General features: G+C 40.9%; 1 protein-coding gene across 1 annotated transcript; it reads right to left on the bottom strand.

Moving 5' to 3' along the window:
* Positions 1–1,599: 1,599 nt before the first annotated feature.
* LOC104214399 (ATP-dependent Clp protease adapter protein CLPS1, chloroplastic) lies at positions 1,600–6,428 on the bottom strand. The gene is made up of 3 exons (XM_009764058.2): positions 6,119–6,428; positions 5,094–5,241; positions 1,600–2,087 (listed from the first exon to the last, which is right to left on the bottom strand). The coding sequence occupies exons 1-3, from the start codon at positions 6,186–6,188 to the stop codon at positions 1,826–1,828; spliced, it is 480 nt and encodes a 159-aa protein (XP_009762360.1). The 5' UTR covers positions 6,189–6,428; the 3' UTR covers positions 1,600–1,825.
* Between the last annotated feature and the right edge of the window lie 15,106 nt (positions 6,429–21,534).

The following is a 21,534-nucleotide window of genomic DNA, read 5'->3' as shown; positions in this document are numbered from 1 at the left end:
ATTCGCAAAATTCCGTTTCCATCGAGAATAGAATTGATCTTTCCCTTATTTCGACCGGAGAATCTAACAGAGACATTACTGTGGATATTCTAACCAAAAAATTAGACATTCCATGCCCTCGGAGAGTGCTTTGTCGTGCTAGGTCACTGACATATCCTTTTTTGTCTTTATTTGACCCCAAGAATGGATTGGATCGAAACGACTTTCCTGTTGAAGCCCTTTGTGTCTGTATTAATTTCACTCACGTTGGACCGGTGTTTAAATTAAAATTATAAAGTATGATATCAGTATGTTAGAAAAAACTTTTACTACTATAACTTAACCATGCGAATTACTATGTATTTCTTACCTCAATTTAGCATATAACGATGACAAATTGATGTGATGTGATGTAATACTTATATAGATAAGTATTTAATTATATTAGTGCTTTGTTTGGGAACAGCAGCAAAGACATTCTTTGAGCCACCCTACTCTAAATCAAGAAACCAATGAAATTGTCTGGTGTTTTCAGTCTAACTTGTTTGCTTGATTGTCAAAATTAATAGTCTTTGACATACTGGTCACTCTAATGGTAAGCAACCTCCACTTCCAACCAAGAGGTTGTGAGTTTGAGTCTCCCCAAGAGCAAGGTGGGAAGTTCTTGGAGGGAAGGATGTCAGGGGTCTATTTGGAAACAGCCTCTATACCCCAGGGTAGGGGTAAGGTCTGCGTATACACTACCCTCCCCAAACCCCACTAGGTGGGATTATACTGGGTTGTTGTTGTTGTTGTATATAGTAAGGTCATTGGTGATTTTCTAAAACATTAATATTGCAAAATATTAAGTTTATTTTGTAATGGAGTGCATGAAAGTTTTTGAGTTGATACAGTTAAATAAACTTGCAAGATGTAAGCTCTAATCTTACTTGTGGCAAAAGATATGGTGACCACCAAGCCTCAATGGCACCCATGAGATACTTAAAGATGGATTAATGCAGTTATGTGACGAAATTTAAAAGTAATATATGTGTGAGAAATATGAATCAAGAACACAAAAGATTTAGGTCTGAAATACGTTACAAAATGTTTTTCTGAAAGTAATATTTGATCCTGCTCCTTTGCGAGATTGTTATGATATTGTATGCAAATAGTTTTAACTTTTAATGGATATGGCCACATGACAAGATTTTCAAATTTTGGATAATCTCATAGACCTCCCTTTAGGTTTCGCTCCATCACACTGATCACCCTCGTGATTTATGATATAACGTCTATCTCCCTTATTTTAATTTAGTAACAATTCTTTTCACCTATTTATTATTAATATAAAACGGGCTAATTAGTCAAATTGTAATAATTTAAATCTTATTCAACCACTTCTTTAAGAATTCTATATTAAACACATTATTCAGTATCTAGCATAAAATGCTAGGTCCTCAGACTTACGCCAGAAGGTAAATCTTTCTACTCTTTCTTCTATTTCTAGTAATACAAAACACTAAAACTTCAACGAGAGCAAAAAATTCACATAGGTGAAATCCATTTGTTGGGATTAAACTGTTAGGAATGGCAAACGATTAGCACGGAATGAATAAAATCGACTTGGATAGAAGGGAATAGAGATAGATGATGCATATTTGGCATTGACCCAACTATTCGGGATTGAGGCATAGTTGATTAATTGATTGATATATTTCTAGTATACAAACTCATTGATCTGCGGTGTTGACATTGTTTACGGGTAATATGATCTAGAGGTAATGAGGTACTTACTATGCCATTCTCAACATTTATGTACAATATCTATGCAAAGTGTAGCCTCCACCGATCAGGTTCGTTTTTTTCAACAACCTCCACTGGCAGGCTCAATGGAGCTTAGCAGACCATTGCCTCTCAGCTGCGTGCAATGCTCTTCTGCATCAGCTTGAGCACAGATTATCACCACCGCCAGACCATTGTAATGCGCCTCTTGCATGATATTAACAGCATTGTCGACTGTCATCCCCGGTATAACCTTCATGAGTACTTGAACTACATACTCCCTCTTGTTGTAGTTGTCATTGTGCAGCATCACACGATAGGGCGGGGACATCTTCCTTGATTTTCTGCAAAAGGAAGACACAAATTATAGTACTAGTAGATTGTTAATCATTGCATTTTCTTTGTACATTAAGTTTTATTAATCATTGCATTTCACCCAGAAAGTAAAGCAATACAACCAGATACCTACATGCAGTTCTCCTGATATGCAGCTCTCATCACCAAGAGATCTTTTTTTTTATAAAATAAATTAAGTAATGTAATCATCAACAGCAAAGTTTCTGGTCTGCTTTGGGGTTAAAGCCATATTCAACTCTAATATAACTTATCCATGAGAAATAAACAATAAATACAACCTCTGTGCTTAGTGGAGATATATTGGTCTTCTTGCCTAAAGGAAAATAGTGCTCCCTAAAGAAAATACTCCAGATTTGTGTTTGTACATAGATCGTTCATCTTTACAGAAATAACCATTATTTGGAAACCGTTGCTCTGTTCTCCTCTCCACCTACACACCCTTGAATTGCCACCAATTTTGTTTTCTTTCTCCTCTTCGTTCCCCATCCTCCTCCTTATCCCTGTTGTACAGAGTACTTACACATCACCTTAACAACAAGCTAGCAATAAAAGTTGCTTTGGACAAGAATTCTTCAATTACTCATAACAGGGCAAATAATAATTGGGATGTGCATCTCAGGAGATCTGTTCAAGATTGGGAGATGGAAGACTTGATGGAAATGCTAGCAAGATAGGAGGCCTACAACTAGGGGTGGCAAACAGGAGGTCATGTCGGATATGAACGGGTTGAAAACGGGTAATGCAAAAACGGATAAACTATCTGACCCCACCCATATGTAATACGGATAAAAAACGAGTTAACCGATAAATAATATGAATATTCATATTATCCATGGCTTCTTGAATATTATCACTTTTGGGAGAATTACTAGTCTCTCAAACTTGAGGAACTCCCAATTTGAGGCTTTACAAATATAAAAGTTAAACTCATTAGTTATCCATTGATTATCCATTTTTTAAGTGGATAATATGGTTCTTATCCATATTTGAACTGTTTTTAAATAGTTCATTATCCAACCCATATTTTAATGGATACTATGGGTGGATAACTGTTTACGTTTAACCATTTTGCCCCCACTACCTACAACATTGATGAGAATGTTCCGGACAGTATGAGATGGGCTGTAAGGGTCTTTTCACGGTTAAAGATTGCTAAAGGCAACTTAACAATCAGAATCAGGAATTACACTCATGGCCTTGGAAACTGATACGGAGGACAAAATTACTGTGAAAGTGACATGCTTCAATTGGATTGCCCTTCATGAAGCCTACTTAACACAAGATAATCTTAACATAAGGGAATTTCAGCTGGTCAACAGATGTTATCTTTGCAGGAGGTACCAAGAAACAGTTAGTCACCTACTTCTACATTGTCCAGTAGCCAGAGACCTATGAAACGTGTTCTACTGTATTTTTGGCCTAAGTTGGGTCATGCCACAAAGCCTGAGAGAGGCACATATGAGCTGGAGTCGTTGGGAGGTTGATAAGGCCATCAAGAAGATCTGGCCTATGATCCCTGCAACTATTTTTTGGTGTTTATGGAACAAGAGGAATAGAAGATGTTTTATGGCACCTCAACCCCAAACCACTTACTCAAATCTAAATGCTTGCTCAATCTTTTTGTTGGACAAAGTTGTCCCCCGTAGTAAAAAGTATTGGACACCTTTTGGATTTTATTAGCTCTCTTGTCCTAGATTGAGACTTTTGTTTTGGGGCAAACAATGATCTCCTGTATTTTTGTTTATTTTGCAAATATGCCTCTTGTAACTTTGCATCTTCTTGATGCCTTCTTAATGAAAGATATTACTTCATTACAAATAAATAATTAAAAAAAAACAAGCTAGCAATATGTCTGTAACTTACAACACTAAGAGCCCCGCACTGTCTATGGTGCAAAAAGATCACATGATTGTTCCGGGAGGAGGAAATTCATTTTTCCATTTCAAAAATTTAAGGGTTCTTTTGATTGGAGTCCAGACTACTGACAGATATCACATGAGCTGTGGTTTTTAAACGTGTGACTAATGTTGGTTAAAATAGGTTACAAGCAGAGGCGAATCAAGGATTTGAAGTGTATGGGTTCCTACAATAATTTCAAGTCAATATATCAAAAACAAAACTAAGGTATGCGTGCTTGTAGTGTTCCTATTTGGCTGGTCTCTTTAGTTTAACTTGGTATTTTTTCAATATTTAAAGAGGAAAATACGTGTGGTGTTTTGTAAAGACAACAAAAAAAGAAGTTGAGCCCAAAGGGATTTGAAACCTCGTCAATTGCAGGAGCAAGTTTATGAGGGTTCATCTTTTGCCACGGAACCAACATGATGTTTTGGTACTAGGTTCTGACACAAAATATATTATACATTTATTAGATTTCTCAATGTATTTACCGGGTATCGACAAAAGTTATTGGGTTCCCAGGAACCCATACCCACCATTGTAGATCCGCTCCTGGTTACAAGAGGTGAAGGCTGGATGTTGTGGTGGTTGGAGTTTGACAGTCCATTTCTCTTGGTAGTATGCCAGTTTGCAAAGACAATATAAAGAGGGTGGAGAACAAAGCATGAAAAGCCTTCTTCTAAATTTGGTGAGAAAGGACGCAATGCCCTAATATATTTGACAAATAACTGCCCAGTTATATCACTAGAAAACATTTCGGGGAGTTTTTGCTTTTTCTTTTTAATAAGGGAAATGTAGTCTCGGGAAAGGAAATAGTAACAGGTCCGCCGAACAAGAATAGCAACTAAAGAATGAACACAATTTATTTCGTAGTCTACATATGGCACGGTTCCGCTCAACTTTGCTTTTCAGGAAGAAGAAAAAGAGAATAATAGACTGTTATCTGTTGTGCAAAGTAGTTGAGATGTCTCCTGGCAGAAACCACATCAATGTGAAAGAGAAGACTAAAAGAAATTTGGACTCATGAAAGAACAACAAAGCCTTCAGAACCTGAACTAATTGTAACAACACATACTTAACATTTGAGGAATCCATACCTCAAGTCGAATTCAGATTCACGCCCAGGAGTTGTTTTCTCGATAACAGGCTTCTCCAACAACCCACCACCTTTGCCTACTCCTGCTATAGGCATTGCCATCAATGTGTTCCGATTTGTCCATTGTTTTTGACGAGGTTTTGTATCTCCTGTATCACATTACCCGCAGATAATTCAATCTTATGCGTGTCAAAATTCATGAAGAACACAATGGTAATTCATCAGTTCTCCATCTTATATACACCTACTCTAATCATCTATACATTAGATACAAAGTAATTTCCTACTGAGTGAATTGATACTCTTAAATAATAGTCATTAAATCCATGATATCTCGAAATCAATACATTTCTCTTAGACCAACTGCATACTTCACTAGTTTCAAATGGAAGTATGTTCAATAGTTTCTAAAAGTATTAATGACTAGGTAACGATAATCGACTAGCCAGAGATGCAGATAAAAAGTCAGCCCTTCAACTTGGACTTTCATGCTTCTCTCACATATTTCAGACCTTTGTAGTAAAGAAAACAGTCCCATTTCTTCCTTAGTAAAAGTTCAAAGTTCAATTTACTCTTTATTGAAGCTGTTATGAACATTTTAGGGAAAAGAATATCATAAAGAGCCCTGTCTCTACCCCCCCCCCCAACACACACACAAAAACAAACACCTCCCAATTGACACTCGCTTTTCCTGTATTGGAGTGTTCACTGGTACTTTAGGGATTCACTAGATATCGGGGGGTTTTAATCCAGTTCAAAGACAGTAACCTTCTCTCTATTTTGTCACTCTAAATGCACATGAGAGAGGTTTAAAGTCAAGAATCCACGAACCCCACCTCAGGAAAGCAAGAATAATCCATAAATTTTGAAACAAAATCAGGTCCAGGAACATTCAAGAAAACTAACTAGGCCAACTAAAATTGCCACAATTTTTGGAAAGAACGAGCAATTCTTGGTGAAACAACAGTAAAGATTCAACAATCAAACAGTTAACATATTTTAGAGAGAGAAAAATGGGTAGTTTACCAGGTTTTGGTTGGAAGATTTGATGGGGAGAAAGAGCAACTCGGCCACAAATGGCTGTCTCCATTACCATAACTCCCCTCTCTCTCTCTATCTCTCTGTTTCTCTCACCACCAACCACACAGCACCACTACTAATACTACTGACTTCTGATTTTATAATCTACCACAAATTTCTTCTCCTTTTCTTTTTCACCTGATAATTTGTATAATAACTGCTAAATAAGAAGAAAAAGTAAATGTGTGGTCGGTACTATAACAGTCGATCAAGATTCAAGTCCTTCACACATATGGAAAGTAGACACGTATCGGCTAGGTGAAAATTGAAATCAGCACCCTTATTTATCTTATTTAGTCAATTCCCTTTTAAAAATATGCCCACGCTTCAATTCTTTTTTATATTGCCGTCACATAATATCTCCTCTCTTACAACTTATCATTCTAACTAGCGGTGCTAATACATATTTAAAAATCAACTAAACCGATCGAATCGAACCGAATCGAACCTAACCTATCATACCGATATTTAGGTTTCTTTTAATAAAATCAGTAGGTAATATTTTAAATTTTACGAATTGTACCAAATAAATTTACATGTGAAAAATATATTTTATATATTAGGTTTAAAAATAATAAAGCATTAAAAATTTTCTTGGGCCTTGAAATTATGAAAACGGTTACAAGCCAACATATAGTTAAACTCAAAATTCTAATTTTCAAATATATTATACTACTATTGAAACTAAATTATTTCCAACATATTCACTAGCAAGACACAAGGTTGTCCAGTGATTATCAGTATTAAACAATGTATTGAATATGTTTCCTCTCGTATGATGAGGGACTAACTGTATTGGTTTAAATTTGGCGACTTGGTAGTAAGTAGATAAACGCGACCAAGGACGGGGTTGACCTCAGTGTAATAGCTAGAAGTAGTTCTAGAGAGGGCTGATGTCAAGGACGAGCAGCTGAAGTGAAGGAATAATGGTACGATAGGTTCAGATATGGACATAAGGAATATTCCTTTGGATATTCCTTGTTTTGTACTTTTTAGGGTTTATGGAAAATATCCCTTATAAATAGGAAGAGATAAAGAACAAAAAATGGGATCTTCACTTTCTGAGAAAAACACTTGGTAAAAGGCTGACTTTGAGATAATATACTGAAGTTGTCTTGTTCATTGATTATCTAATACAAGCAGACGTTATTTATTCTTTGTTCACAAGATCCTAAGATTCCATAACCATCTTTACTTCTCTTCTTTTCACGTCATTGTCAGGACCAAGAACCATCCAAGTCTTACAATAATTGGGTGGTAGATTCTTTCTTGTTATCTTCATTGCCATTATCTATATTTGTTGCATATTTATGTTATCGCATTTATGAGCATTTATTGAGTATGAACGTACTGATTAACGTTGTTCATCTCATCGACTTCACATAATATTTGGTCTAGATTTTATTATTTTTTTAACTAAGATTCATCCTTCATATCATCATTAATTGGTTTAACTAAAAGGCTCAATACCTTTTTGGTCAAATAATTTGGCGCCGTCTGTGGGAGTTTTTTAGTTAAAATTTTAGTTTCTTCTAGATCATAAAAAAAGGGACACCATCTTTTTCTTGTTTGCGCGAACTAACAATGACAGAAAAAGGAGACGAAAGACAGAAAGCAATCATGGGTGTCACTACCAACATCTTAAACACCATCGACGAATATGGCAGAGAAGGTGACGAGAACGTGACGTCGGGCGTTACATCCACACGGAGTGACTCACCTCCCCCTCATGTAAGTGTAACCACTTCACGTGAGAAAGGAGCTTCCACATCCATAGCCGAAGAAGTACCACGAGCAGTAAAAAGATTACTGGAGGAGTGGGTGACAAGCACTCTAAAAAACATACTCGACAAACCCAGGGCGAACAGAAATGTCGCGCCAGCTGATACCACAATGACTACCGATGAACAACCCGCTCCCCCAACAGGTAACACTCACACTGCTGTTGATGCAAGTAATGATGCACTGATGGCTATTTTAAATAAAATGGAAGAAATGGAAAACAAAAATAAAGCACTCCGCGACCAGATGAGAGAGCATCAAGAAAGGGTCGATAAGATACCAGGCATCCCAAAACTGCTACCAAAATGGGATGTCGGCCAATTCGTCGAACAACCGTATAGCGAGGAGGCAGCCCTATATGCCATACCCAAAACCTTCAAAATGCCACCATATTTGAAGATATACGATGGCACCACGGACCCAGAAGATCACATCATTCACTACGTCACAGCAGTAAAGGGCAGCGACCTATCAAAGGAGCAAGTACAGTCAGTACTACTAAAAAGCTTTGGCAAAACCCTAATCGTAGAAGCCCTAACTTGGTACTCACAACTACCATCACGGTCTATAACAATGTTCGAGGAAATGGCCGATAAGTTTGTCACCGCCCACGCCGGAGCTAAGAAAGCGGAGGCTAGAGTGAACGACATATTCGCCGTTAGAAAATTACCTGGCGAGGGACTTAGGGATTAACAGGGTGAGGATGATCTTACCAGACGTATCAGAAGGGATGATAGTAGCAGCCTTCCAAAACGGGTTGAACAGGAATGGGTCGAGGGCGACTAGGAAATTGTTAAACAGGCTCATGAAATACCATCCCACCACTTGGGAAGAAATTCACAATGCCTACTACGCCGAGGTGAGAGCAGACGATGAAGACTTTAACGGTCCAATCCAATGTTTAACGTCGATCTAAATAGAGACGCGGAAAGACCGTCGTAATGACAGTCGAAGAGATCAGTCAGGCCCATGCTTCAACCGAGACAGGCATCAGCACTATGTCAGAACAACCATTCTACCATCCCCTCGATATACGGAAGGGTCGTCCAGGCCGTACATAGGGGCTCAACAAAATGAAAGAGGTAGGCCCCCACTCTTATCCGCTCACAATTTTTGTGTTTATCCTTCATAAATAGTGTACACACTAGAGAAGATCAACACAAAGATGAAGTGGCCGTAAAAAATAAAGTCCGACCCAAGTACCCGAAAGTTGAATGTCCTTTGTGAATTTCACTAGGAGCGGGTTCACAAAACCGAGACTGCATAGCCCTACGACAAGAAGTAGTGAACATGCTGTACCAATGGCACTTGAAGGAGTTGATGAGTGACTAAGGACGAGCCAACTTCGGCCACGGACGAGAAAAATACCAAGGCCCTCTAAAGCCGCCCTCTCCTGCCCGCACCATTCAAATGATCATCGGTGGAGGCGACGAAGCAGCAATCAACTACATAAAGTTTACCACCACCCACAAGCTAAAGTGGTCAATCACCCACGATCGGTATGATGACCTCAGAGAATGTATCATCTTCGATAAGTCAGATACCAACAGTTTGATTTTTCCTCACTCCAATGCTTTTGTTATTACTTTATGTATTTCAGATACTGATGTTAAAAGAATAATGGTAGACGATGGAAGTGGCGCGTGTATTATTCGCCCTCGAGTGCTTTCACAAATGCGACTCGAGGACAAGATAGTACCATGCTGCATAACACCAACAGGTTTTAACAATGCAGTCGAACGAACCTCAGGAGAAATAACACTGCCCCTTCTGTCCGAGGGCGTCACCCTAGAAATAATGTTCCATGTCATGAACCAGGACACAACTTACAACGCAATCATAGGACGACCGTGGATACATGCCATGAGGGCTATCCCATCCAGTTTGTATCAAGTAATCAAATTTCCTACCCCGTAGGGTATATTCAGCATCCGAGGCGAACAATGCATAGTCCAAGAATGCTACTGCATTGCCCAAGATTGCACATTCACTCAACAGCTGAAAGGAACAAGCTTAGAAGCATATCAATTATCAAAGTCGGGGTCTGAACTCGATGATCAGAAAGACGTTATCAAGGAACCCAACATCGTGGAAGCCGCGGGATCGATAATAGAAGATCTCGATCTCGTCCAACTAGATAGTAGTAGCAACAACAACAACAAAAGGCTTATATACGCCATAAGCTCTCCGAGCCAGGTAAATTTCATGAGCTTTTAATCAATAATGCCGATCTGTTTGCTTTTTCCCATGCAAATATGCCAGGTATTCCGAAAGATGTCACCACATACAAATTGAACGTTGATCCCCTCTACCCCCCAGTACGACAAGTGAGAAGAAAATTTAATGTCGCAATTAACGAGGCTGTCAGCAAGGAAGTGGATAAACTACTCACTAACGGCTCCATCCGAGAATCGAAATATCCTCGATGGGTCGCCAATGTAGTTATGGTAAAAAAGAAAAATGGGAAATGGCAGATGTGCGTGAATTTCACAGACCTAAACAAGGCCTGCCCGAAAGACTCCTTTCCTCGCCTCATATTGATCAGCTCATTGACGCAACAACAGGGCACGAGTTCTTGAGTTTCTTGGACGCCTGCTCAGGTTACAACCAAATCCTCATGGAGGAAGAGGACCAGGAGAAGACTACTTTCATCACCCATCAAGGAACATACTATTATCGAGTCATTCCATTTGGATTAAAGAACGCGGAGGCGACTTATCAAAGATTGGTGACCAAAATGTTCAAGGACCAACTCGGCAAAACTATAGAAGTTTACATAAACGACATGTTGGTCAAATCGAAAAGGAAGGAGGATCACATCGACCACCTGAAAGAAGCCTTCGAAATACAAAGGCAATACGGTATGAAGCTGAACCCGAGAAATGTGCCTTCGATGTAACTTCAAGCAAGTTACTCGGGTTGTTGGTATCACAAAGAGGCATCGAGGTCAACCCCGACCAAATCAAGTCCATTGAGGGAATATCCGAAGTACTAACCATCAAGAAACAGGTGCAAAAATTGGTGGGTCGCATAGCTACCCTGTCAAGGTTCAACTCACGATCTTCCGACAGATGCCGCAAATTATTTAACATGATCAAAAAGGACAACAGGCTCCAGTGGAATGCGGAATGCATCCAGGCCTTAAGAGAATTAAATGCGTACTTGTCATCTCCCCCGTTACTCGCCAAAGTAGAACCCGGTGAGCACCTCCTTATATACTTGGCCGTATCAGAGGTCATGGTAAGCGCAGTATTAGTCCGCGAAGATAAAGATACTCAGTCTCCAATTTATTATTTTAGCAAAACTCTCATCGATGCCGAAACGATCTACCCTCACCTCGAGAAATTGGCCTTGGCATTGGTCGTAGCTTCACGAAAGCTTAGACCATATTTTCAATGGCATCCCATATCGGTGGTAACAACTTTTCCCCTGTGAGGTATCATGCATAAACCCGAGCTATCGGGGAGATTGGCCAAATGGGCCATAGAATTGAGCGAGCATGATATAACGTATCAGCCACGAACAGCGATAAAATCGTAGGTACTTGCCAACTTCATTGCCGATTTCAGCACCAAAATAATAGCCAAGGTCGAAAAGGAAATTTCTCATACCTCGTATGGTATATCCGGCCTATGGGTCTTATACACCGACAGCGCATCCAACGCGTCAGGATCTGGGCTGGGACTCGTACTCGAAGTCCCAATAGCTGAAGTCATTCGCCAATCCATATGGTGCCCTGATATGACTAACAATGAGGCCGAGTATGAGGCCGTAATTGCGGGATTGAAGCTAGCTCTCAAATACAGAGCATGATGAGTCGTCCTTAGATGCGACTCGCAACTCGTTGTCAACCAAGTCACAGGGACTTTCCAAATCAAAGAGTAGAGGCTACAAAAGTACCAGGCAGAGATTCATAAGCTGCTGCCCGAATTTGATGAATGTCGACTCGACCAAATACCTCAAGCACAAAACATCGAAGTAGATTACCTCACCAAATTAGCAGCAGACACCAAAAACATTACAAAAGAAAACGTGGTTACTCTCCTCCACTCGTCAATAGACCAACTCGAGGACACTTTGTAAATTTGACTTGGGACTGGCGCAATCATATTATAACATATTTATAGGAGGAAATACTCCCATCAGACAAAAAGGAAGGCAACAAGCTTTGAATGCAGGCGGCCAGGTACAGTATCATAAATCATGACCTATACAAAAGAACATTCGGAGGCCCCCTAGCGAAATGACTAGGGCCGAACCAAACAAGACGCGTGTTCGAAGAGGTACATGAAGGCCACTGCGGTGCCCATACCAGCAACAGAGCCTTTGTCAGATGCCTCATTCAAGCAGGTTATTATTGGCCCACAATGAAGAATAAAGCTGCCGATTACGTCAAGAAGTGTGAATTGTGCCAAAAGTATGGTCCTATTACATCAAGCGAGAACTCCTCCACTATGTTACATCGCCATGGCCATTCATCAAATGGGGAATAGACATCGTCGGACACCTCCTAGCAGGGCGAGGTAATGTACATTTTCTTTTGATTTTAACTGACTATTTCTCCAAATGGGTAGAAGCAGGTGCGTTCACCCAAATACGCAAACATGAAGTTATCACATTCATATGGAGAAACATCATATGCCGCTTCGACATCCCCAAAGAAATCAGTTGTGACAACGGATCCCAATTCACTAGAAAGAAGACCACCGAGTTCTTCGAAAAATGGCGTATCAAGCGAATACTCTCCACGCCATATCACCCTGCCGGCAACTGTCCGGCTGAATCTTCCAACAAAACAACACTGAATATCTTGAAGAAAAGGCTTAAGAGCACAAAGGACTATGGTCGGAGTTACTACCAAAAGTACTGTGGGCATATCGCACCACGACAAAAACAAGCACCAGAGAAACGCCATATTCACTAGTCTACGGGACTGACACCATAATACTGCTCGAGGTCGAGGAACCCAGTTAGAGATACTCCAATGAAAGCGAACCAAGAAATGACGAGAACAGGAAACAAGACCTCGATGAAGTTGAGGAACGAAGAGACTTGGCTTACATAAGAATGGTAGCCCAAAAATAACAAGCAAAACGGTACTACAACAAAAAGGCAAAGTACGACCACTCAAAGTCGGAGACTATGTACTCAAGGCCAAAACACAGGCAAGCAAAGATTCAAAAGAAGGCAAACTAGGAACTAATTGGGAAAGTCCATATAAAATAACGGCAACAACAAACAAAGGGTCATTCCAACTAGAAACAATCGAAGGAAAGCTACTACAAATCAACTAGAACATCGCCCCACCTCAAATACTTCAACTTCTAAAAACAGACGCCCTCCGCGTTGTACTCTTTTTACCTTGTCCGGGTTTTGTCCCAATTGGGTTTTTTCCGAAGAGGTTTTTAATGAGGCAAAGGGGACATCTCAATGTTCAAGTATAATTCATCGCCCCTCCTGTCGACTACTTCTCCAGGCCGAATGATGAATGGACTAGATACATGGAAACTTCTCCAAAATACATGGAAACTTTCTCCAATATACATGGAAACTTCTCCAATATATGTATGAAATGAACGGACATATGTAATATTCTCCAACAAATGAAATAAAACAGCATTTTTACTCTTCACCAAGTTTTTCCACACTTTAATTCGACCTCTCTCGAATTACTTACATTCTACCTCACTCAAATTACTTAAACATTCGACCTCACTCGAATTATTTAACATTCGACCTCACTCGAATTACTTAAATATTCGAGAAATATTTAACCTCGCTCAAATTACTTACATCTGACCTCGCTCGAATTATTTAACATTCGACCTCGCTCGAATTACTTACATTCAACCTCGCTCAAATTATTTAACATCCGACCTCGCTCGAATTACTTAAACATCTGACCTCGCTCGAATTACTTACATTCGACCTCACTCGAATTATTTAACATTTCGACCTCGCTCAAATTATTACTTAAACATTCGACCTCACTCGAATTATTTAACATTCGACCTCGTTCTAATTATTTAACATTCGACCTCACTCTAATTACTTAAACATTCGACCTTGCTTAAATTACTTAAACATTCGACCTCGCTCAAATTACTTAAACATTCAACCTCGCCCAAATTACTTATATTCGACCTCGCTCGAATTACTTTAACATTCGACCTCGCTCGAAATCTGTAATGTTCGACCGCGTCGAACATCAATCTTATAAAAAATCAGGGACTTCCCCACATCAACAAAAAAAACAAAGAAAAAAAAAAGAACGGAAATCAAAAAACATGTAGCAGAGAGGGGGACTATTCCATTACAACTGTCAAATTACAATACTTTTTACAAAGGGCCCAAAGACGCCCTCACAAAAATAGCAAAACAAAACAAAAACTAATTATGACGGCTTTATGCCGCATCATCCCCATCAGCATACTCATAATCATACCAAGAATCGGAGGCGAGCCTATCCGCATCATCGTCAACATCATCCCCGCCAGGCATACCAGGGGCGTAACCACAAGCTTCACGGGCTGCACGTGCCTTAACGCGGACGCCCTCGAGTTCTGCTTTGGAAATTTTCCCGTTGGCTTTCAGAGACTTATACAAATCTGAGCCTCGGCATGAATCCATATCTCATATAACTCACGCGGCACGCCGGGATCAGCAGAAGTATGAGACGTGGACGGCTGTGATTATCGCGCCTCATCGGCCTTCAAGGCAACGACCTGCTCATTCAATCCAGATAACTCTGCCTTCATATCCTGGATCCGCTCTTCTAACCTCACCACCACGAGCGTCGATGTCACCACCTCATTCTTCTGCTCGAAACTACAAATGCGGAGGGCATTCTCTAAGCCTGCCGCTTCAGCCATAGCGGTCACTCTGCCCTTCTCAGCACTAGTCAATTCTTCGACCTTGGCGCTCACCTCGCCCCATAGGTCAACAGCTTCCACCTCCCTCTGCTCAAGTTCAACAATAAAGGATGCCATGCGCAATTGAAGATCGGCATTCTCAGCCATCACCCCTTGCTCACATCAAGCTCATCCTCCTTGGCCTTAAGAGCCGCCTCAAGCTCGTTGCACCAACCGATGGCTTTCATTAGCTCATCATCCCGCTCCTTCATCTCCTCAACTTTCCTTACCAACTCCTCCTTTTTTTGTTTAAGCCCGTCACGAAACAACTAAAACTCGCTATCTTGTTTAAAGACGTCAGCCAACGTTCTGTGCTTGGTACGATACTCTTTGTACTTAGAGGTCACCTTCTTATAAATGGTCGTCCTCCGCTCCTCTCACCGGTCACGCTCAATCCCTATGATAAGAGTCTAACATGCAAAAGAAAGGAGTTAGTATGAGGAAATTACACCTGCGAAACAAATTCTAACATTAAAAAGCACTTACTCATAGAGCCATGCCAGATATACTCATCGATAACTCTGCATCGCTCATTGCCTGTAGTGTCGTATTCTCAAAATCCGCGCACAGGGGAAAAGGACGGCACCACCCGTTTTGAGTTGGCCAAAAGGTCATAACCCACGGGGATGATCACGTGCTTGTTAGGACCCTCCATCCTTACCTCCACCCAAGTTCTCCTCTACAGAAATGCCCGTACCTCCTCAGGGTTGATATCCGAATCAGAATTTTCATCCCCCGTAGGCACCGCTCTATCTCCCCCAACCGCCGATGATGCAACACCCTCTGCAGACCGTGCAAATGCCAGAGGGCCCCCTCTCCATAATGGCACCCACCGCGAAAACGTTCTCTACGTCCAGTGCAGGCGCAAATGCCGCTTCCAAAGCAATGACCTTTTTAGGCTCGATATCAGCGGCAACGACCTTTTCGGTTTCCACCCTTCTTCTTTTTCTCGACGGAGACTCCTCATCGCCTGATGATTCGTCTACTAGATGGTAGATGGGACAAGAAAAGATCTCGTCCCTCACGACCATAGTTTGGAGGGCGGAGTACCTCATCGGTGGAGTTTGACTACCACCTCCCTGAACAGACTCGGCCAAAGAAAATTGCATCCTCGCTGGCGCGATGGCTTGGTGGAATACTGGCACTAGAGCTTTCTTCTTTGAAATTCGCCGACCTAGCACCAAAGGGAGGTCACATCAACGAGCAATGGTAAACAATAGAAAATCTGAAGCAAAAGTAACACTTACCAGATGGGACCTTTGGTCCAAAACGCTTGTGGAAAGCCACCCAATCATGAATCCCCACCATGTGAGGTAACACGTTACAGGAGAGGTTGCAAGACTTTCATCTGAAACACAAACAAAATGCAAGTGAGATGGAAATGAAAGGACAAAGGAAGACAATGAGTGTACGACAAAGGCACTTACGATTATGGTTCCACTGCTCGGGAAACCTAGTTGGGTCTGTCACCAAGCGCTTGGTCTTGATGAAGAAATATTTATGCCAGAACTTCTGATTTGTTCTGTCATCCATTCTAACTACAAGCCCTTTGATCCCACGATGTTGTAGGTGTATCAAGGTACCTCTATAAAAACTTGGCAAAAATAAGTGCAGCAGGTGGCGAATATCAACGTCACAACCAACCAACTCCGCGTATTTCGTCTGCATCAAAAAAGCTTTATACAAGTAAGGAGAGAGTTGTGCCAGGTAGACATTGTAAAACCAGCAAAATTCCTTCTCTAGTGGAAGAAAAGGAAGAGTATAGCCAATCAAGAATGAGTAAATGTAGAAGGCACAATATCTGGGTTGATGGACCTCCACGATGTCGCCATCAGCCAGAACTATCTCTGTAACGACTCAACCGGTCATTTTGAGCTTTTGCACTTTACTCGTCAGTTCTCGGGTATGACCTACCCCGTGTGATGTATTATGACTTATGTAAATCGTTGGTTTTAGTTTTCAGGGTAATTGGAATGAATTTGGAAGAATAGTTCTCATTTGAAGCTTGAAATTTGAAAGGTTTTACCAAGATTTGACTTGTTTGTATATGATCTTGGATTAGAATTTTTAGTATTTGGTTAGCTCCGTTAAGTGATTTTGGACTTAGGATCATGATTGTAATGTATTTTGGAAGTCCATGGAAGGTTTAGGCTTGAATTGGCAAAATTGAGATTTTGGCGTTCTCCGGTTGATACGTGAGATTTTGATATATGGGCCAGAATGGATTTCTGAAAGTTGAAGTGGCTTCGTTGTGTCATTTGGGACGTGTGTGTTAAATTTCAGGTCATTCGGACGTGGTTTGGATGGGTTTTTTTATCAAAAGCGTAATTCAAAAGATTTTGGAATTCTTAAGCTTGAATTCGATGCAAATTCGTTGTTTTATTGTTGTTTTAAACATTCCGAAGGTTGGAACAAGTTTGAATAAGGTTATGGGATATGTTGGAATGTTTGGTTGAGGTCCCGAGGGCCTCGGATGAGTTTCGGGTGGTCTATCGGACCATTTCATGTTGTGTGAAATTGCAGAAAACCAGCTCAATTGTTGCAGACAATTTGTTCTTTGCATTCGCGGTCAGGGATCCACGTTCGCGAAGGGTATTCTTCTTAGGCACGAGTTTTTGCCTTCACATTCGCGTTTTGAGTGTCGCGTTCGCTATGTTGTGATATTTGATTCTCCGCGTTCGCGAGGCCTGTGTCGCGTTCGCATAGAGTAAGTAGAAACAGATGGGATCCCAGCCTTTTTGTGCTTCGCATTCGCGTAAAGAGGTCGTGTTCGCGATGGTTTGGAAAGCGGACGTTTCGCGTTCGCGAGCTATAGGTCATGTTCGTGAGCTGTAGGTCAAATTCGCGTAAGGGAATTTTTGGTCAGCGGATTTTTTTTGCTTCACAAACGCGAGGCTTGGACCGCGTTCGCGAAGAAGGAATTTTATGCCTGGGCAGAATGTTTTAAAAGGGCTATTCCGCAATTTTGATGCTAAGAACCTCCATTGTTGGGCGATTTTGAAGCTTGAGAGAGCTAATTGAAGAGGGAATTCAAGAAGATTTCTTGGAGGTAGGATTTTTGAAATCAAAACTCAATTCTTGTGTGAATTCCACCTAATTAATCATGGAATTAAGCCTAAAATTAAGGAATTAGGGCTTGAATTTGGAGAGTGTAAATTTGGAATTTGAGGGGCCATTTGAGGTCCGATTTTGATGTTCTTGGTATGTATAGACTCGTATGAGGATGATGATTCCATTGATGTTAATTTCGTTGGATTCTGAGATGTGGGTCCGGGGGCCGAGTTTGAGCAATTTCGGGATTTTGATGTTAATTGGATATTTTTGAGTGGTCTTCGTTCCCTTAGCATATTTTAATGATTATGTACTGATTGTTACTAGATTTGGAGCACCTGGAGGTCGATTCATGCAGGCGAGGCATCGCGGGCTAGAGCTTGGACTGGATCGAGGTGAGTAATGATTGTAAATGATGCTCTAAGGGTTTGAAACCCCGGATTGCACATCGTAGTGCTATATTGAGGTGATGCACACGCTGATGACGAGCGTAGGGTCGTGCACTATTGGGGATTGTGACTTGGTCCGTCCCGATTTATGATTTTACCGCGTATTTGACTGAAATCTATTTGCTATCATCATTATTTGGGCTGAATGCCAACTATTTGAACCCTTCGGGGATTTCCATTGCTATTCCTCACTGCTTGACTTTAAACTTGAACTCAATAATGTTATTTTCCATTGTTTTCATACTTAGCCATGTTTACTCAGTTTTAAGACTTAAATGATATTTTAAATCATATTTGGGGTTGAGCATCATGTTTTACTATTGCCCGAGTGGCTTGTGATGATTTTTGACTGAGTAAGATCGAGGGCCTGTGTTGTGAGGATACTTTTTGGGTCGGGCTGCACGCCGCAGCGGTGATACAATAATTTGATTACGAGGTCGAGGGCCTGAGATATGTACGCCATGAGGTGGCTTGTTGATATTGATATGAGGCTGAGAGCCTGTTTATGATGCCACAAGGTGGCTTGATATTGCGATTGGGTCGTAAGGGGCCTTTCCCGGAGTCTGCACATCCCTAGTGAGTGTGGATACCTCTTATGATATGAGATATAGCCTGAGGGGCTAGTATTGTTCTAGTGATAGCCCGAGGGGCGGTATTGTTCTGAGATATTACTCGAGGGGCGGATTTGTTAACATTGTGCCTGAGAGGCGAACCTTATGTGCTTTTCTTTCTTATTTGCCTGTCATGTACCTGTTTAATTGTGTAATTGTGCCCAAGGGGCAGATTTCTGTCCTTATCTGTACTAATTGTTTTGCATTCATTTGTGCGACTATTGATAAAGTCATTTTCAAAGAAGTTTAAACTGAGCTAAGATGTTTAAAGAGATTTTACAGCTTCATTGCTTTCTTACTGGTTTTTGAACTACTTCTATAAAGTATGTTGATACACTTTTCGTGATTTCTTACCATTCAGACTTTAGTTATGATTATTACTCACTGAGTTGGAGTACTCACTTTACTCCCTGTACCTTGTATGCAGATTCAGGTATTTCTGAACCCGGTAGCGGGTATTGGCTGATCGGAAGCAGAGTCATCGGAGTTTAGCAAGGTAGTTGTCGGTGTTCACAACACTACTTTTCTCCCTCTTGATGCCCTTGGACTGTATTTAGCCTATTTCAGAACTTAGTTGTATTTTAGACCTTAGTAGATGCTCGTGACTTGTGACTCCCCGATGTCGGGCTGTGTTTGGGTTGTATTCCACATATTATAAAAGCTTTTGCTTAGTTTTTGGTTTATTTACTCTTGCTTAGACTGTCTGCTAATGTTTAATTGTTAAAAATTGAATTGGGACTAGTTGGCTGGCCTTGTCTTCACAAGAGGCGCCATCACGACCGGGTCTGGGTTTTGGGTCGTGACAAGTTGGTATTAGAGCCTAGGTTATATAGGTCTCATGAGTCACGAGCAGGTTTAGTGGAGTCTCGCGGATCGGTACAGAGATGTCTGTACTTATCCTCGGGAGGCTGCAGAACCTTTAAGAAAACTTCACATTCTTGAATTCTTATCGTGCGTCCTTGATTCAGCTTGAAATGTAACTCTTTGAATTCCTTCCACGCGTTCGTGTGCGTGCATGAGCGCTCAGTATCAGATGTGCATCGATGGCTTGAGATTTCCTGATCGCGGGGCGAGATGTGATCTTTGTGAGTTGATGTTGGGCCAGTTTGGAGGACTTGAGGCCAGATCTCTGCCTATAGCTTGAGCACCAAGGTGTTGATTGTGTGAGCAAGTATTTCTGAACTTATATGTTCGGTAACGTCCCTATTAGTAGAAGTGATAGTTGGATGTCTATGTGATGAGTATGTTAGTACTGTGAGATGTATCCATATGATTTGGAAGCGACGAGAAGGGTTTGCTGGAGGATAGAGGAACTATTAGGTGCTTGAATTCCATCTTGATTCGAGGTATAGCCTCGAGTTATGGGCGTGTGAAGAATCTTCTCATGTTTCCTAGTTGGGAGTGAAGTAAATTTCTTGTTGCGGTATGAGTTCAGACTCAAGAAGACTAAGTGATTGCGTAAAGTTTATGACAGCGGAAGGTATGCGGAAAGGTTAGTTCAAGGTGAAGTAGGTGAGTTATCTCCTGTGGAGTGTTCGGAAGTTTGTGTGATCTTTATGTTGTCTATTAGAAGATCTCATTTGCAAGTGAAAAATATGTGTTGTAATTTAAATTGGGTCGCTTAAGAGAGTGGGCAACTACTACGAGAGTGAATGCAAAATTTGCATAAGATTTAAAGTACCAGGTGGTCTATGTTTCACGAGTGTATGAAGGGTTGAGTTTAATCTCACTATGGTATTATGGCAGCAATAGAGTATATGCATTATGAGTTATTGAGTGTGTTTTGATCTATGGCTTCGAGCCAAGTGGGGGAGTCTATTATTGATTAGTTGATTGCGCGGTTATGTGCTATGTTGGTTCTAGTTTGAGGCATACTGGTGAATCAGTTATGGCCTACGGAGATTGAGCCCGAGGATGGCATGAGTGAAGGAAATTTTTTTGACCAAGGTTAGGTCATGCTTCACAAGTGTATAAGAATCATGGTATGTCTTGAGTTGTTATTGGTAATGGATGCTCGGCGCATAGAGTAGGAAGTTGCTTGGTTGTTCTAGGATGAGGTTACACTCTGCGGTGTCGGAGTGCTATTAAGGCACGGGTGGTTCTGTTCGTTTGATCAGGCTAATTGCTATGTGAGTAGAGTGAATGACTCTCGAGAAAGGTTCTAATGTGTTCAAGATTTGCATGTAACAATTGGGTATTTTCAAGTAGAAACTGAGTTTTCATTTGGAAGATGTTGAGATTTGTGTCATTTCTATATCAATTATGGGATTCTATATATCAGTATTAGGTAGGTAATGGTTCCAGATTTGCAGGAAGTCCTTTCGGGGTAGGTATTTTGAATGTGGTGCTTTTGGAAGCATTTAAGAGAGTTCTCATCGGCTTATGAGCCTTAGATAATGTGGTTTTATGCTTGGGTCTCATGTGGTAAGTCTGGGTTGAGGAATTTCGGTGCTACAACAAGAAGGAATATCAAGTTGAAGGTAAATCAGAAGGAAACTCGGATAGATGGGGTAGCTTGGTAGTAGACCGGACCGGTATGGTAAGTATATGATTAGTTC

The sequence above is a fragment of the Nicotiana sylvestris genome, chromosome 3 (assembly GCF_000393655.2).
Source record: "Nicotiana sylvestris chromosome 3, ASM39365v2, whole genome shotgun sequence".
NCBI classification, from domain to species: Eukaryota; Viridiplantae; Streptophyta; class Magnoliopsida; order Solanales; family Solanaceae; genus Nicotiana; species Nicotiana sylvestris.
Note: the sequence above shows the minus strand (reverse complement) of the source record. Positions and strands in the feature narration are given on the sequence as shown.